At 42.3% G+C, this 17,421-nt stretch overlaps 1 protein-coding gene across 1 annotated transcript in view; it reads right to left on the reverse strand.

Moving 5' to 3' along the window:
- The window catches only part of LCP1 (lymphocyte cytosolic protein 1), a 43,568-nt gene that overhangs the window by 14,202 nt on the left and 11,945 nt on the right, over nucleotides 1-17,421 (reverse strand). Inside the window, 6 exon segments of the mRNA XM_050948530.1 lie at nucleotides 777-942; nucleotides 3,301-3,382; nucleotides 5,692-5,824; nucleotides 6,170-6,299; nucleotides 6,850-7,013; nucleotides 8,794-8,883. Coding sequence (XP_050804487.1) covers nucleotides 777-942; nucleotides 3,301-3,382; nucleotides 5,692-5,824; nucleotides 6,170-6,299; nucleotides 6,850-7,013; nucleotides 8,794-8,883 — 765 coding nt within the window.

Raw genomic sequence — 17,421 nt, forward strand, 5'->3', positions numbered from 1 at the left:
GTGCAGGGGAGGATGAAGAAGCCAAGCAATATGTTCAGGGAGATGGCAGAGGTGGTGGTGGTATGGGTTATAAGAAGTGCTGGTGACTGGATATCAAAACCAGGGGAGAAGGGAAAGAAGCAGCAGGAAAATATATGGTTGAAGGGCAGTGTGTGTGTGTCATGCTGAGGCAGGTTCACAGAGAATTTTTAAGAGAAGGGAGATTTAGTACTGGATTCTATGAAGAACAGGAAACCAGCAGGGCTTCCTGACTGTAGCATGATGTGCTCCTGATCCCAGGTGTAGGTAAGGAGACAGGGATACACATTTTGGTTGGACTGAAAGTTTGGAACCTCTGGGCTTATCGAGACTAGAACTGGGTGAATCAGAGTAGTGAAGAAGAGAAGCAATGAAGACTTGACTAAGGGCAGATCTACACAATGGGGCTAAGTCAACCTAAGTTACACAATTCTGGCTACGTGAATAATGTAGCTGGAGTCAACGTATCTTAGGTTGAGTTACTGCAATGTCTACACTGCACTGGATCCACGGGAGAAACTCTCCTGTCGACTTACCTTATGCTTCTCATTCCTGTGGAGTACTGGTGCTGACGGGAGAGTGACTGGCAGTCAATTTAGCGGGTCTTCACTAGACCCACTAAATCGACCCCCGGAGGATCGATCGCCATGCGTCAATTCCTCCAGTAAGTGGAGACAAGCCCTAAGAGTCCTGAGGACTCGTTGAAATAACACTTGTAAAGATGAGAGCAATGGTTTGGGAGAGTGCACCGCATGTACCTTCATTTCTGCTGAGCTCAATATCGGCAAACAAGCCAATTTTGATAACTTGCCATAAGAGGCCCAAGACCAGGTAAGGTTTCCCTTCTTTTAAGTCTTCAGCCCCAATGTTAACAACATGGCACCCGATGGCTGAGGCAGAGTTCAAAGCAAGGTTCAAATTTTCCTGAAGAGAGAGAGAGAGAGGTTTCTTATTATGCAATAACTAAATAGTGGAGGGAAGGGAGGAGTAGAACTAAAGAGGGGGTAGGGAACTCAGTGGAAATATAATGAGCACAATTAGGTATAACCCTTTTCAGATCAGGGCCTAGGGTGTGATAGCTTAGAACTCCCAGGAGTAAAAGCAAGTCCTGTGCCCTTCTGCAGCACAGGGAAACTGTCCTTTGCAAAATTAAAAAGCTTCCGTTTCTTGTCCTGAAGTGTTACAAGACATTGGACTTTAAGCCTCGCACTTGTCCTTATCTGGACATTTCTCATTCTGGTGTTTACACTGGTGGAATATGGAATGAGAGAGAAAATCCATATTTTGAGGAGTGTGGGGTGGAAAGAAGAAACTTCAATATATCAAGGTGGTGGGATGGAAAGAAGAAACATTTTGGGCCAGTGGCTTTTTTTTTTCCCCTTTTCTTTTTTCAAAAGGGCAGTTTGAATCTGCTCGAAGGTTTGGGTTGTTCAAATAAGTCCCTGGGGAGATGGACTAGTGGGTAGAGGGCAGTGAGGCAGGCAAAGGTGCATGACAAATGCCATTTATTTCCTGGCTCTGCAATTTATCACATGGATTTCACCACTGCGAGTGTGAGAGGTACATTCGATTAGGTAGAAAATACACAGAGACACAAAGCGTAAATTGTCATAAACTGAAAAATTTATAGCATTTAAAAATAATCATCCTCTCTTTATTTGACAGTTGTAAAAGGGTTAAGTTAAAGCATATGCTATATTGATTAAATCATGTCTAAATCTGACAGGGATTGATCCGTACTGCATCAATAAGATGTGCCGCTGAACAAAAGGATTAAAACTGGAAAAAATGTGGACTGCAGCACAGAAACCCAATTTAATGGCTTCTAAGCTTACTTGAGCCTGGCTAATGTTCCACTTAATCAGAGTAATTGAAGGCTACAGTCGGTTTTGTGTACATATATAGTAGATATCTATTTATATACTGTTACAGAGGTACATATATTCTGTATATAGAATGATGTATCTCTACATACTGTTGTAAAGGAAACAGAATAAACTTGAATTTAGATCTTGGCAGGTAGAATTTTGTTTTCCAGTTCATCTTTTAAAAATGAAGGTGTGCACACATGCACACAATGTATGTTACGAAATGAATCCAACATGCCGGTTGAAGAAATAACAATCACAAAAGAAAATGCAAACACTAAGGGTCCAACAATGTTAACTCAGCCATCTTTCACATATGTGGTATTTTCTAGAGCAAGGATGACCTTTTGATTAAGGCACTAAACTGGAACTCAGGAGATGTGGGCAGGGCCGGTGCTTCCATTTAGGCAACCTAGGCGGTCACCTAGGGCGCCAGGATTTGGGGGGGGGGGCAATTCGGCGGCAGCGGGGGGTCCTTCCGTTCTCCAGGTCTTCGGCGGCAATTCTGCAGCAGGTCCTTCACTCGCTCCGGGACTTGCCGCCAAAGTGCTCCGAAGACCGGGAGCGCGGAAGGACCCCCGCCTAGGGCACCAAAAACCCTGGCGTCGCTCCTGGATGTGGGTTCAGTTTCTGGCTCTGCCACAGAATTCCTGGGTGACCATGGGCAAGTAACTTAATCAAAGTACTCAGGTGTCATTTAATCAGGGATGAAAGTGGGCCGGTACAGGCCGGTACAGCATACTGGTAAAAAGTGGCCACCAGTACTGGCCTGTACGCAGCTGACATTAAAGCACTTCCATGGCAGCACTTTAAGGATCATTGCCCCTTTTGGCCCCCCAGGCTGATGATGGGGGGGGGAGGGGCAAAAGAGACAGCTGCCCCAGGGCTGGTAATTTAAAAGGGCAGCAGCAGCCGGAGCCCCAGATGCTTTAAATTGCCACCAGAGCCCTGGGCAGTGCGGGCCAAGCAGCGTGGATGGGCTGGCTGGGGGAAGCTGACCCTAGCCCCGCCCCTTCTGCCCAAGGCCCTGCCCCTTCTGGGCCCCCCTACCAGTAAGTGTTTAATGTTACTTCCACCCCTGAATTTAGTATTCTAGCGGTTAACCCACATTTGAATTTGTCATTGTCTTCATCTCATCTCATCTGTAGTATTCATTAGGCACCATCACTTAGATCCTCCTAAGATTTATACCTTGCTTAATTACAAGCACATGAGGAGTCCCATTGACTTCACCGGGATCATTCTCAAGTTCAAAATTAAGCATGGATATAAATCTTTGCAGATTTGCAGCTCAAGTACCCTACTTTGCCACAAACTGTGTCTGGCTGCATTGTGCAGGGCCATGAAATTTATAGCATTACACCTAATTAATTACATAACAGAGACTCAGCATTTATACTTGATGTTTCAGTACCTGTATAGTGAATGGAGTGAGCTTCTTTTTGTTGATTGTTCTTTCATCAATTGTATCTGGCACTGAAAAGTTGATCATTTTACTGTAAATTAAAGAATAAACACAAGTGAGAAATATGTCACTTTGCCTACTACACTTTGTCACTTTGTCCCATGCATCCAACGAAGCGGGTATTCGCCCACGAAAGCTCATGCTCCAATACGTCTGTTAGTCTATAAGGTGCCACAGGACTCTTTGCTGCCTTTGCCTAAACCAAAGTCATTTTGAACCTTCACCATAAAATCATAGAATCATGGGAGTGAAAGGTACCTGAAGAGTTCACCTAGCCCAGTCCCTTGCACTCATGGCCCGACTAGGTAATATCTTGACCAGTGGTTCCCAAACTTGCTCCACTTCCCGCAGCTCCCATTGGTCTAGAGCAGCGAACTGCGACCAACCTGCGGACTCGGCAGGTACACAAACCGGCCCAGACTGCTAGATCCTTTCCCTGCACAAGCGGCAGAACAAGTTTGGGAACCACTGATCTAGACCATCCCTGACAGGTGTTTGTCTAACCTGGTCTTAAAAATCTCCAGTGATGGAGATTCCACAACCTCCCTAGGCAATTTATTCCACTGCTTAACTATCCTGACAGCTAGGACATTTTTCCTGATGTCCAACCTAAACCTCCCTTGCTGCAATTTAAGCCCATTGCTTCTTGTCCTATATTCAGAGATTAAGGAGAACAACTTTTCTCCCTCTTCCTCGTAACAACGTTTTATGTACTTGAAAACTCTTATTTCCCCTGTCAGTCTTCTCTTCTCCAGACTAAACAAACCTATTTTTTCAATCTTCCTTCACAGTTCGTGTTTTCAAGACCTTTAATCATTTTTGTTGCTCTTCTCTGGACTTTCTCCAATTTGTCCACATCTTTCCTGAAATGTGCCACTCAGAACTGGACACAATACACCATTTGAGACCTAATCAGTGCAGAGTGTGACATGTTGATCAGATATCCAGAGGCTGAATTGATACAGGAGGTCAGACTAGATGATCACATTGGTCCCTTCTGACCTTAAAGTCAATGAGTCTACGATCCAAGAACTTGCTTAGTGCATTAGAAAGTCCAGGAACACTGTAGATAGTCTCTCTCTCTCTCTTCCGCCCCCCCCACCCCCGACTCATATGCACACATACTGCAATATTTAGCACAGCTTTTTCCTAACCAGTGGAGGCAGGGAAGGTGACAAGCAGATATATTGAATAGTGGCCAAAAAGGGCAATAAAGTAAATCTGTGTGAAATTTAAAATGTTCATTTTGTGAAAATTCTTGTCAAAATATTCACCATTTCATGTTGCTTTTCACCCTCTACCTCCAAAGATTTTATGCAAAATTTGAAAAATATAGCTATTTTCATTGTCTACAACTGCAAACAAATCCTCAAATTTACACACATTTTTGACACATTGTTCACTCAAAAATGGACCAGTCTGTACAAAAATGGCCTCAATTTTGCTCAAAAAGTAAGCAGACATCAGCAGAAAATCACATTCACAATAAAATGTGAAAACCATAATTTTTGCATCACAAATACTTTGCATGCCTCTAGATAGGAGCCCCCTAGAAATTCCCTGTCTCAAGTTTCTTATTACTATTAAAAAACACAGTTAGTACAGAAGAAAAAGAACTATACATTCATGTGTTTACTGGGCATGATTGACACGGAATTTTCCCTTTGCATATAACAATATAGTTCTTTCACATTAAGTTATAAAGCCTTGGGCTGCTCAGAGCCCTTCACATTTAGGCAGGTTGGTTGTATTTCAGTATCATTTAATAGAAAAGGTGGAGCCAATTCCTGAAGCCCTTACTAAGTTATTCCGTTCTTATCTTTAGCAAAATTTCCATTGTGCCAAGTCTTGAAGTCCTTATTAATCTAAATCTCCAACTAATCCTACATAGGAATTGTATATGAGTAAGGACTGAGTGAGAACTTCAGAATTTGGCTCATGTTGTGTAATGCAGGACATTTCAGATATGCAAATAAGTATATAAAACTCACTGGGTTCTATATTCTGAGGTCCTTACCCAGTTTTTACTCATTCTCTACTCAGGCTCACTCCTGTTGGCTCTGTTATTTCTCCCCTGATTCTAATGGACAGAGACAGTCACTTTTAACATATAAAATATCTATTTTTCAATTATAAACAATAGTTTAAAAAAAGTTTATCATCTCTTAAGAGAAAAGATGTGTGAGAAAGAGAATCACTAGGGCCCTGATCCTGCAAGAATTAACACACATGCCTAACTCTAAAGGCAATGCAACTGCTTGTGTACTTCAAGGTAAGCACATGCATCAGTTTTCACAGGGTCAAGGCCTAACTGTGTAGGGAAACATAGGTGGTATTTACCACAGCACGATGCCATCACCAACCGCCTGGAAGAGGTCATCAGTGTCTGGATTCATTGGGAGCACATGTTGGCAATCAGGATCATTCTCTAGGGCTTTGTTAACCCAGTTCACAAAGGCGTACTTTTCTTCTTCTGCAAGCAAAAGGTCAGATATATCAATTTGGAGCCTACACTTTTACCAATTCTCTTGACATGAAAATCTCAGTTCTTATTAAAAGGGATTTGGCACCTTTTCCGATACTTATCTATTCCATCTGAGAACCAAATAATTATTTAAAATAAGGGAGGTTGCATTTTGGCCAAAATACTGCTCTTTCTTCTCCTCTGCTTTATTACAGTTTGTCCAAAATATGCCAATTCTAAGTCACCCTTACTGATACTGCAATTCCCTAAGGCTTTTCATACAGACAGTTATGAAATGATCTCCAAGGGACCATTTAGTTGCAGTTACTACCTATATCAATTGACTCTACATACCCGAATAAGAATGTTGGGTTCCAACACTGGACTGTTCTGAAGTTCCACCGATAGCACAAATCCCCTCCTTTTTATTGATTGCTTTTCGAAAGGTTTTAGCAACATCTGTGCTCTTCAGGCCCTGGAAAACCTTTCAAAATACACAAAGTGATTTTAATATTGTAAGCTATAAAACTAGAGTAAAACTATGAGCTTTTAGGTTGTAAGTTTCTTGGGACCATGCTGTCCTCTATGTTTTTTTCAGAGCTGAAAACAATATGGACATCGAATAAATAAATAATCTGTAATCATAATTACTTGAATGGGCGCTCTGCACAGAAGCAAGAGTTCGCACTTGTGGCTGCTTCTGCAGAACTGGGACCTTTTAATTTTTTTTATATTTTAACTAATTAATAGGAAGTTAAAGACTATTAGGAATCTACAGAGTCTTTGTATTCTGGAGACAAGCCCTTAGAAGTTTAAGTTTTGAACAAAGGTAAGTGAAATTCTGAAATTTCCCTTCTGCAGGAAATTCCAATACGTTGACATTTGTTTTCGTCCCAGTTTGTGGAAACTGCATTTACCACCAAAAAATCATTTTGACAGAAAATTCCTGACCAGCTCTAGTTTTGAAAGTTGGACTGTTTTTTTTTCTGAATTCCCTTTTTAGAGGATATTCTCCAAAATAACATTTTACTCACTGCAATAAATTCATCAAAGCTGATTTTGCCTTCATTGTTTTGCTCTCCCGTGGCCGTCAAATTCTGAGTGATTTCTCTGATTTTATATCCCGGTAGAGGCAGATTGGCTGCTTTGAACAGCTCTGTTAATTCACAAGTGCTTATGAAACCATTTCCATCAATGTCTGTAAAGGAAAAAAACAGCTTACTGAACCTATCTGCACAGAAAAGCTTTTTTTCAGGAAATGTGAATTATATGTAATGATTTTTTAATCTTATAACAAAAGTACAGTAAATTATTTTTAACAATTGCAGTGACCTTTTCAACCCGAGCAAAAGTTTATAATGACCATCAAACAAAAAAAGAAGGAATAGTTTGCATGTGAGTTGGATATATATTACAGTAGCAGCACAATATGTGGACGTATTTATAGTTTGAATTTAATAAATTTACACTGAATTAATGGTTTTTACAAAATAAACAAAAACAAACTCAAAACCAAAAGTTATTAGCTTTCTCCTACTACATTCTTTTATTAAGGCCTGAAATGAGAGTGTGAGTTAGGCAGAGATTACCCTATCTGTAGCTTATGCTCCAATACATCTGTTAGTCTTTACTGTAGGAGCATTTCTGAAAATACGCAAAATGACTATCCACAAATTGCTCTCGAATGTACAAATTACGCAAATGAGAAAAATTAGTAATATAATTTTATTGCTCTAATCTCTTTCCATGACAGTAACTTTGCCTGTTACATGGAACAATAGCAGGCAAATAATAACAGAAGTATGATTATTCCAATATTGTCCCATTCTTTCATTGCTTCTCATTTTGCTTTGATGCTTTGCATGGCATCAAAATGCAGAACTCTATGGGATTTAAAAATGAAACTTTTAGTTGTATCACAGCCTATTGTGATTTGTAAGGAATTTTTAATGAGGGGATTTATATGTTGAAACTATTTAGATGTCATGTAGACAGATTTTTTCTTTGACATATGAAAATGCTAGCAACTTATTTGTAATAAACTCTCCTATACCCTCAGTATAGATATATATTATCTAAATTTTGTTTTGTTGTCTTCATTTGCCAAGAGAGAGATTTCAGAGAAGTATATATTGTGATTTCCTGAGTTGAGTTGGAAATTGACCATGCCATGTGCAGCAAAGCCACATAGGATCTACATTTGAGGCTGCTGCTTAGCAACAGAAGTATGGATTAATATGGGATTGTGAAGAGTGTCCTTTCAATGTCTGTCTTACAGTGGAAACAGAAACTAGTAGAGAGAAGAGGACCTAGAGAGAGGATCAGGACTGGGAGAGGAAAAATGCTTAGTAGCAATGAAAGGACTTAATGGCTGAGACTAAGTGAGCTGTGAGAGACAGAAATGCAGATCCTTAGAATCAGGGGAGAAAGATGGTCCAGTGTAAGTAGAGAAAAACAGAATGGAGCTTAAAAGTAGAAAAGGGGATATGAATTTAAAAACACACATAGAGCACAAAAGGATTAAGGAAAAGGGGCTGTACATTTGAGGTTGTTTTAATTTGCCTTTGTTTCAGTTTCCCTAAGGGATGTGAACAAATGTATAATACGTGTTATATCAAAAATCCTTGTTTTGTCTTCTCAGTAATTTGCCTCAAATAAATGTTTGGGTGAAAATACTTTAAAATACTTCGTGGATCATTTTCAAAAAGGTTTTCAAATTATTTCATAAAACCTGTTTCGCAACCTTCTGCTGTCTTTATTCAGCAAAGGAATGCCAATATTGTACTTCCAGAAAGCTACGGCAGGCCAACGTGGTTTTCTTTGAAAAGGACTGCAGTTGTATGAAAATTACTTCATATAGTTTCCATTTCGCAGTATGACAGTACTGAAGCATGGCTCATTTAACTGAAGCTGGTCAGTACAGAGGGATACAATACAACTCCACCTAGTGTTGTATGTTACATGCTAACTGTACTCACCGACTTTATTGAAAGCTTCTCTTAAGTCTGTCATCTCTTCCTCCGAGATGTGTGCTGTTGATGCCATTTTTACTTCTTTGAATGATAAGTCTGCAGGAAAATGCATGTTATTAGTTTGTGCCTTTTATTTTTAAGAGTCAGAAGTTCAAAGCAATTTCACTTAGAAATTAGAATTAACAGCATGACACGAAGTTACTGCATCATTCTTCATAATTTACAACACAGTTTCCATCTGTACTCAGTAGTGTAACTAAGACGTGACCTTTTTTGATCTTACAGATGTAAATCCACATTGATTTGTTACCAAACTGCGCTGTTTTGCCAAGTCCTGCCCAAAATGCTTGTCAAGGCTGGTGAATACTTTTGATACCTAAATCCCATCCTCACTTGTCTTAATTCCTCTGTGGAGGGACAGAACAGAATTATGCTGGACACTCAGAAATTCCCAAAGCCATGCTGCAAGTGTGGGTCAGGATGGGTCAGGATGTTTGGGGGCAAACACATGATTGGGAGCACTTTGCTACTGCTGCCATGGAGGGCAGCTTGGATCACCAATTAGCAAATGCTTCACATTGCAGCATACATGCTAAGGGCCTACTTGGGTCTTCCAGCTAGCAGAACATGTCTACCTTGGAGTGGGATACACTGGCAGGTGTTGTAACAGGGCCTTCATCTTAGTGCTTTCCTCAGCTCGAGGTTGAAACTGTAGCTCTATTCTTTTAAGGGCACATGATGGGAGAAAGAGGCATTTTGTGCCCTCTTCCTCTCAGTACACCAATGCAACACAAAGAACGATTAGGTTCTAAATGCGATTGTGCCTTCTTTCTGATATCATTGAGAATGCAGCACAGAGGTGGAAGATTCAGTTCCACTTGTGACAGATGCGTGTCACGTTGCTTCATTCACTGCTGAAGGATGCTCCCATACCATGATAATGGGAGTGGGATTCCTACCCTGCCCCTGTCTTGTCTGTTTATAGTGTAAACAGTTTGGGGCACAGACTGTCTACAGTTCTGGGTTCATATGGGACCTAGCACAATGGGGTCCCACTTTTGGTTGGTCCTTAAGCACTAGTGTAATAAATACAATTTATAAAATAATATAAGGGCTATACTAGACTAGACTACTATATGGGCCCCAGTTAGAGGATTTGAGGGTGGCTGCTGCAGTTGCAGTGCCTTTATTAGGAAGGGATCAAAAGAGAATGCACTAAAACCATTTCAGACCTAAAACTTCCCCCCATAACTTCATTGGGAAGGCCCAGTTTGCAAATATTTGTATTGTTTTGTAAAAGATACTCAGGGTAGATTTGAAAAATGGAAGATGATACTTCACACATTTGCTAGAATAATTTGAGTATAACAGTTAGGCACCATTTATCTGGATTTCAGGTTTAATGCCTTCCTGAATTTCTGCATTGATTTATAATGTCAGTAAGTGTGCCATAGAAGGAGAACTCTTTATGGATATTGATTAAAAACAAGCCAAAGGCAATAAAATGTGGCTGGTTCTTTCATCCTGTCTGTCCCTACAGTAGCACAGTTTAGCTGCCTAATCTCTGCAAGTTCTGGATCAGAACTAAAAGACTTCTTCATCAGGAGAGAAAGAAGGTTCATCTTGCTCAGACTTTTTTGAAGTATTGGTTATAGAGAAGAACAACACAATACATAAATAAGATTGTAAAGGCAGGAACTGTGTGTTTATGTTTGTATAGTGCTTCGTACAATGGGGCCTCTAGGCGCTATGTAAAACAAATAATATTATTATTCATATTGAGAAATATTACTATGAGGGACTTACTGGAGAGGAAATCATGGAAAAGACTTATTAGGGCATCTCATTAATCCATTTTCCAATGCAGGTTTATGCTGTCCAGTCTAGGTTCTTTACCAAGCAATATGATGTGTAACACTACTCCAGGAAGGTTATTCCACAGTGCAAAGATGGGCGGCTCCAGGCACGAGCATGCCAAACGCGTGCCTGGGGCAGCAAGCCACGGGGGGCGCTCTGCCCATCACCACGAGGGCGGCAGGCAGGCTGCCTTTGGCGGCATGCCTGCGGAGGGTCCGCTGGTCCTGCGGCTTCAGTGGACCTCCCGCAGGCATGCCGCCGAATCCGCAGGATCAGGGACCTCCCGCAGGCAAGCCGCCAAAGGCAGCCTGCCTGCCTTACTTGGGGCAGCAAAATACCTAGAGCTGCCCCTGGTGCAATAGATAATGTAAACAACAATAGCAGCACATATTGGGTCACATTCACCATCTGCATAAATGGCCCCATTGAAACCAGTGGAGTTGTGCCCACATAAACTGGTGGAGAATTTGGTCCATGAAGTATAATGTAACCTGATAATAATGGCCACCAAAGGCACAGGTTTCACGGTTATTAATCTTCACATACCCGTTAGGTCAATATTATCAGCCCCATTTTATGGATGGGGAAACAGCAGAAAAGTTAAATGTTTTGCCCAAGGCTACAGAGTCAGTGTCAGAGCTGAGATTGGAACTGCCAGCATGCTGCTGTATTCATACCACTAAAGTACCCTGATGTCTCCTCCCCTCCAGCACACACACGTTAGTTGGAATTTTTCTATATTCTCGGTCTAACTGTACCTTTTAATTTCACCCAATTAATCCCCTTGTGCCACCAACTTCAAGGGAGTTACTCCCTATTTACCCCGGGGTGCGATCAAAATTGGATCCCGAGATTCTATTTTCGTCAGTTAGCCCTAAACTGCCATTGGCACAACTCTATCACAGGACTTTGCAAGTCACATAACTGTTAAAGTTGTAAAGTTGGGCACCTTAGTACCTCATCACAGGTACATAATATCCACATAATATCAACATCAAAGTCCCTAGTGGAATACCGCTCTTACACTGTTTCAAGATTACCTTTAACCCCAGTTTGGCAAGAGATTGCAGTAAAGAGAATGAAAGAACTAATTTATTTTTATTTTTAATACTTATAGTCTCATATTTGGCTATATTGCTCAGTAAAGTCAGTGAAGGTTCCCCAAATATACACTGGAAGAACTGAGAGCAGAATCTTGTCCAGAAAGTTTTCAGAGTAAGAGAAACAAATTTTGTATTAATCTCAATGTAATTTATTTTGGAAAGATGCTGCTTGAGAGTCTGATTTGTTGGGGATGCCAAGGGAGTTCTCCTATGCATTAATTTATACTTAAGAGTTACTGTCACTTTTCTGAAATTATCTGAGGTGGTTAAATGAAATGCACTGAGAAACAGACAGCTGACAAGGGACAGGTGCCTAGTGTACCTTAACCAATAGGTAGGGTTGCCAAGGTGTCCAATTTTCGACCAGAACACCTGGTCAAAAAGAGACCCTGGCGGCTCTGTTCAGCATCACTGACCAGACCGGTAAAAGTCTGGTTGGCAATACAGCGGGGCTGGCAGTCTCTCTACTCAGCTCCACGTGACTCCTGGAAGTGGCGACATGTCTCTCAGCTCCTAGGCCCAGGGCCGGTCACAGTGGCTCTGCGCACTGCCCCCACCCTGAGCACCAGCTCTGCGGCTCCCATTGGCCAGGAACTGCAGCCAATGGGAACTGTGGGGGCTGCACCTGCGGGCAAGAGCAGCACACAGAGCCACCTGACTGCACCTCCACCTAGGAGCTGAGGAAAATGTCACCACTTCTGGGAGCTGTCTGAGGTAATTGCTGCCCAGAGTCCACAGCCCGAACCCACTCCCACACCCCAACCCCTTACTCCAGGTTGGAGCTCCCTCCTGGAGCCAACACCCCACACTCCCTCCCACACCCCAACCCTCTGGCTCAGCCCAGACCTCCCCACACACACACACCAAACACCATTGGCCCCACCCCCCAGTCCACAGCCCCCTCCTGAACTCCTAACGCCTCATCCCTAGCCCCACCCCAGAGCCTTCACCCCCAGCGGGAGCCCTTACCGCCTCCCACACGCCAAACCCTGCCCCAGCCCTGAGCCTCCTCCCACATTCTGAACCCCTTGGCCCACCCCCCAGCCCAGAGCCCCCCTGGCACCCCAAACCTGAGCCCCCTCCCGCACCCAAACTCCTTGTCAGAGCCTACACTCCTTCCCTCACCCCAACCCCCTGCTCCCTGCACTCTGAACCCCTCGGTCCCAGCCCAGAGCCTCCCCCTGTACCTCAAACCCCTCATCCCTGGCCTCACCCCATAGCCCGCACTCCCACCCAGAGCTCTCATCCCCTCTCACACCTCAAATTTCCGCCCCCGCCCAGTAAAAATGAGTGAGGGAGCGAGAGTGGGGAGAGTGAGTGATGGAGGGAGCGGGGATGGATTGAGCGGTGGGTGAGGCATCAGAGAAGGGGCAGGACCTCAGGGCAGGGGTAGGGAAGGGGCGGAGTAAGGGTTTTCTGCAATTACAAAGTTGGGAACCCTACCAATAAGGATAAATGTTTTCTACTTAAATATAAAATATAAATATATGGAGACATACCTATTTCATAAAACTGGAAGGAACCTTGAAAGGTCATTGAATCCAGCCTCCTGCCTTCACTAGCAGGACCAAGTACTGATTTTGCCCCAGATCCCTAAATGGTCCCCTCAAGGATTGAGCTCACACCCTGTGTTTAGCAGGCCAATGCGCAAACCACTGAGCTATCCCTCCCCCCCCATTTAATGGAATAAAGAAACTTGCTAAGGACAATCTTGTACAGTAATTGCATGTGTTGTTTAGCTAATTGAAAACTTAGATATTGTTGAAAAATAAGATCATCCAGTACAATAACTTTTTGCTTAACGTTGTACTTATGTTCCTGAAAAACACTACTTTAAGCCAAGCTATGTTAAGCAAATCCAATTTTCCCATAAGAATTAATGCAAATAGGGGGGTTAGGTTTATATATAATGACTTTTGTCTGGCGAAAAACATTTCCCTGGAACCTAATTTTATCTATCTATCTATCTATATCTATACACACACTCAGTAACTCCTCACTTAACATCATCCTGGCTAATGCTGTTTTGTTTTTACATCGCTGATCTAATAGAGAACATGCTCATTTAAAGTTGTACAATGCTCCCTTATAACATTGTTTGGCAGCCTCCTGCTTTGTCCACTGCATGCAGGAGGAGCAGCCTGTTGGAGCTAGCTGGTGGGGGCTTGGAACCAGGGTGGGCTGGCAGCTCCCGTATCAACTCCCCTAAGTTCCCTGTGCGGCAGCTGCCCAGTAGGCTATTAATTGCCAGGCAGTTCAGCTGTCCCTCCCCCCACTGCCATGTGCTGCTCTTGCCCTCTGCCTTGGAGCTGCTCTCAGGAGCCTCCTGCTTGCTGTGTGAGGACAGGAAGGGGGGCAGAAGAAGGATGCTGATGTCAGGGTGTCCACCTCTCCCTGCTCTTGCCCCCCTGCTCCTGTACCCCATGTCTACAGAGCAGGGGGACACACAACAGGGCTCAGGACGGAGGCAGCAGCTGGTGTCTCAACTTGCTGATCTACTTAAAAAGGCAATGTACTGTATCCCAAAGCTGCCCAAGCTCTTCAGAACTTCACTGAGTGACATTGGCTTGGACTCTAGCAAAGAAGCCTGCATTTATTTCCCAGATATTGGGATTATTGGGAGTCCACTAAGTCCATCTGAATCATGTGATATATGCCATCATGTGCCAGCAATGCCCCTCTGCCATGTACATTGGCCAAACCGGACAGTCTCTACACAAAAGAATTAATGGACACAAATCTGACATCAGGACTCATAACACTCAAAAACCAGTAGAACACTTCAGTCATTCAGTGACAGACCTGCAGGTGGCAATTTTGCAACAGAAAAGCTTCAAAAACAGACTCCAACAAGACTCTGCTGAGCTGGAATTGATATGCAAACTAGATACCATCAACTTAGGTTTGAATAGGGACTGGGAATGGCTGTGCCATTACAAACATTGAATCTATCTCCCCTTGTAAGTATTCTCACACTTCTTAGCCCAGTACAGACAGTTTGATATCTTGATTATCACGTCAAAAGTTTTCTTCTTACTTAACTGGCCTCTCAGAGTCGGTAAGACAACTCCCACCTTTTCATGCTCTCTGTATGTGCATATATATCTCCTCAATATATGTTCCATTCTATACATCCGAAGAAGCGGCCTGTAGCCCCTGAAAGCTTATGCTCAAATAAATTTGTTAGTCTCTAAGGTGCCACAAGTACTCCTGTTCTTCTTGCAGATACAGACTAACATGGCTGCTACTCTGAAACCTGAACAACCTTGTAACTCGTCATTCATGATACACTGTAAAAAACGTATGCTACACTTTATAAAACGTACAGTAAGACACGTTTCCTGCTCCAAAGAGTTTGCTGTGTATGGCAGACAAGACAGGACAGAACAAACGAAGGCAGGACAGTAGTTCAGGCAAAGGAGGGTGGGAGGAGATTACCAGTGAGGTGAACAAGGTGGAAAGACAACAAAGAGTCCAGTGGCACCTTAAAGACTAACAGATTTATTTGGGCATAAGTTTTCGTGGGTAAAAAACCCACTTCTTCAGATGCATCATGCAACTGAAGAAGTGAGGGTTTTTACCCATGAAAGCTTATGCCAAATAAATCTGTTAGTCTTTAAGGTGCCCCCGGACTCCTCTTTGTTTTTTTTTTGAGAGTTAAGGAGGGGTTGTAGTGATTGGAGTAGTGGGAAAGAAAATAGCATTAGCAGCAGTTGTTTTGAATAGAGGGGAGAGGGGAAAGGCAGGAGTGCCAGGAAGGGCAAGGTTAATCAAAGTGAAGAAAGAACAAAGTATAGTCAAGGGTTATAGCAGAATAAATGGTAGAGCTGGGGGCCATTACAGCGAATGAAAAGATTGGACTTAGCAAGAACTTGAATGCAAAGGAAGGAGCTGACGATGATCAATATGCCAGAGAGATGGGGAAAATAGTGAACATAAGAATGGCCATACTGGGTCAGACCAAAGGTCCATCCAGCCCAGTACCCTGTCTACCAACAGTGGCCAATGCTAGGTGCCCCAGAAGGAGTGACCCTAACAGGTAATGATCAAGTGATCTCTCTCCTGCTATCCATCTCCACCCTCTGACAAACAGAGGCTAGGAACACCATTCCTTACTCATCCTGGCTAATAGCCATTAATGGACTTAACCTCCATGAATGTACCTAGTTCTCTTTTAAACCCTATTATAGTCCTAGCCTTCACAACCTCCTCAGGCAAGGAGTTCCACCAGTTGACTGTGTGCTGTGTGAAAAAGTGGAGTTGTCAACAGCAAGAAAGAGGCCGAAGTAAATGGACACAGATTAAAAGGAGAGGTACAGAGCTGTGTTTTGGATAGATTGAATTTAAGATAGTAGTGGGACATCCAGACTGTGTTTTACTTAGGTCTGGGGCCTTGTCTTTTTATTTACCTGCAAAGCACCACTCACACCAATGTTGCAACATAGACGCGAACTGTGCAAATGCATTCTTGCTCCATCTTCATAACCATATCTGAATGTTGTTTTGTGTGCTCCTTTTATTTAAAAATATATTCTCATCCTGTGTGCTGAGAATGCTGACAAATTTACACTGAAATAGCTTCTGTAAAGCCATTACCCTTCTTGTATATTTAAAATAATACAACAGTGTAATTTGTCTGGTTTTCAGTTGACTTCATCTTTAAAAGGAACAGCTACATTATGGATGTTTTAAGAGATCTAATGACAAACTATTTTCTGCCTAGGACATAATGGAAGAACAAAAACAACAGTCCCAAACCTGAGGAATGAAATGTCACCACTAAACTGATGCACTTCAATGTTAACGTTCTTTCATTTCTTCTGATTATGAGGCCATAGTTAAAAAATCTGAAAAGTACAGTAATCTCATGAATTATTATATATTACTTGGCAAAGTAAGTGTGCACTCACGATCCAATATAAATAATAAATAGTAAAGTCATTAAATACTGAATGCTTTCACAATTTGTACTAAATTAGTTACTAGAAGCTCTTTTTTCATAAGCTCCTCCATTTTGTGGCTTCTCACAGGCACTAGAATGAAAACCATAAAGATATATCAATGCACCTTAAGTAAAGTTGCACTTTTTCCCCGGAGCAAAATGGGAAATTTTATGTGGCACCATTACATTTCATAAACACATATTTTAATAGTCATTATCAACTCAGCAATGACGTAAAGTGCTGGAATAGCTGAAGAAATAAAGATTTTCCACCCATTCTTTACCCACTGGGGCATTACTTTATTGTTTCTTTCTAGAGTATTGTGGGGAACAGGGAGAGAAGAATTGGGTGTGTCCCTGGTCTCATAAATTTTCAACTCCCCCGCCACCCTCTTCTAAATGGTTTATTCTCACTTAGGCTGCTGGAACAAGAAGCATGTCATCCCTGTGAAATAGAGCATTTAGAGCAACAGAGGAAAAATACAAGACACAGCTCTTCCTGACAACAGAGTACCATTTTCTCTGGCCGAGCTGGATCCCCTTTAAATCCTGTTTTGTTTTTTTTACTCTTCCTTGCCCTATCCAAGCTGTCAGTTATCTGAGATCTGATTTCTTTGTGCAGGATTTTTCATCAGGATTATAGAATAGTTTCCCACTTTTCTGAATTAGCTTTCTTTCTGATCAATTTCTAGGAGAGTTTTTGACCCAAAATGGATCAGGAAAATTCTCCTT

This window comes from Gopherus flavomarginatus, chromosome 1 (assembly GCF_025201925.1).
Source record: "Gopherus flavomarginatus isolate rGopFla2 chromosome 1, rGopFla2.mat.asm, whole genome shotgun sequence".
Classification (NCBI taxonomy): domain Eukaryota; kingdom Metazoa; phylum Chordata; order Testudines; family Testudinidae; genus Gopherus; species Gopherus flavomarginatus.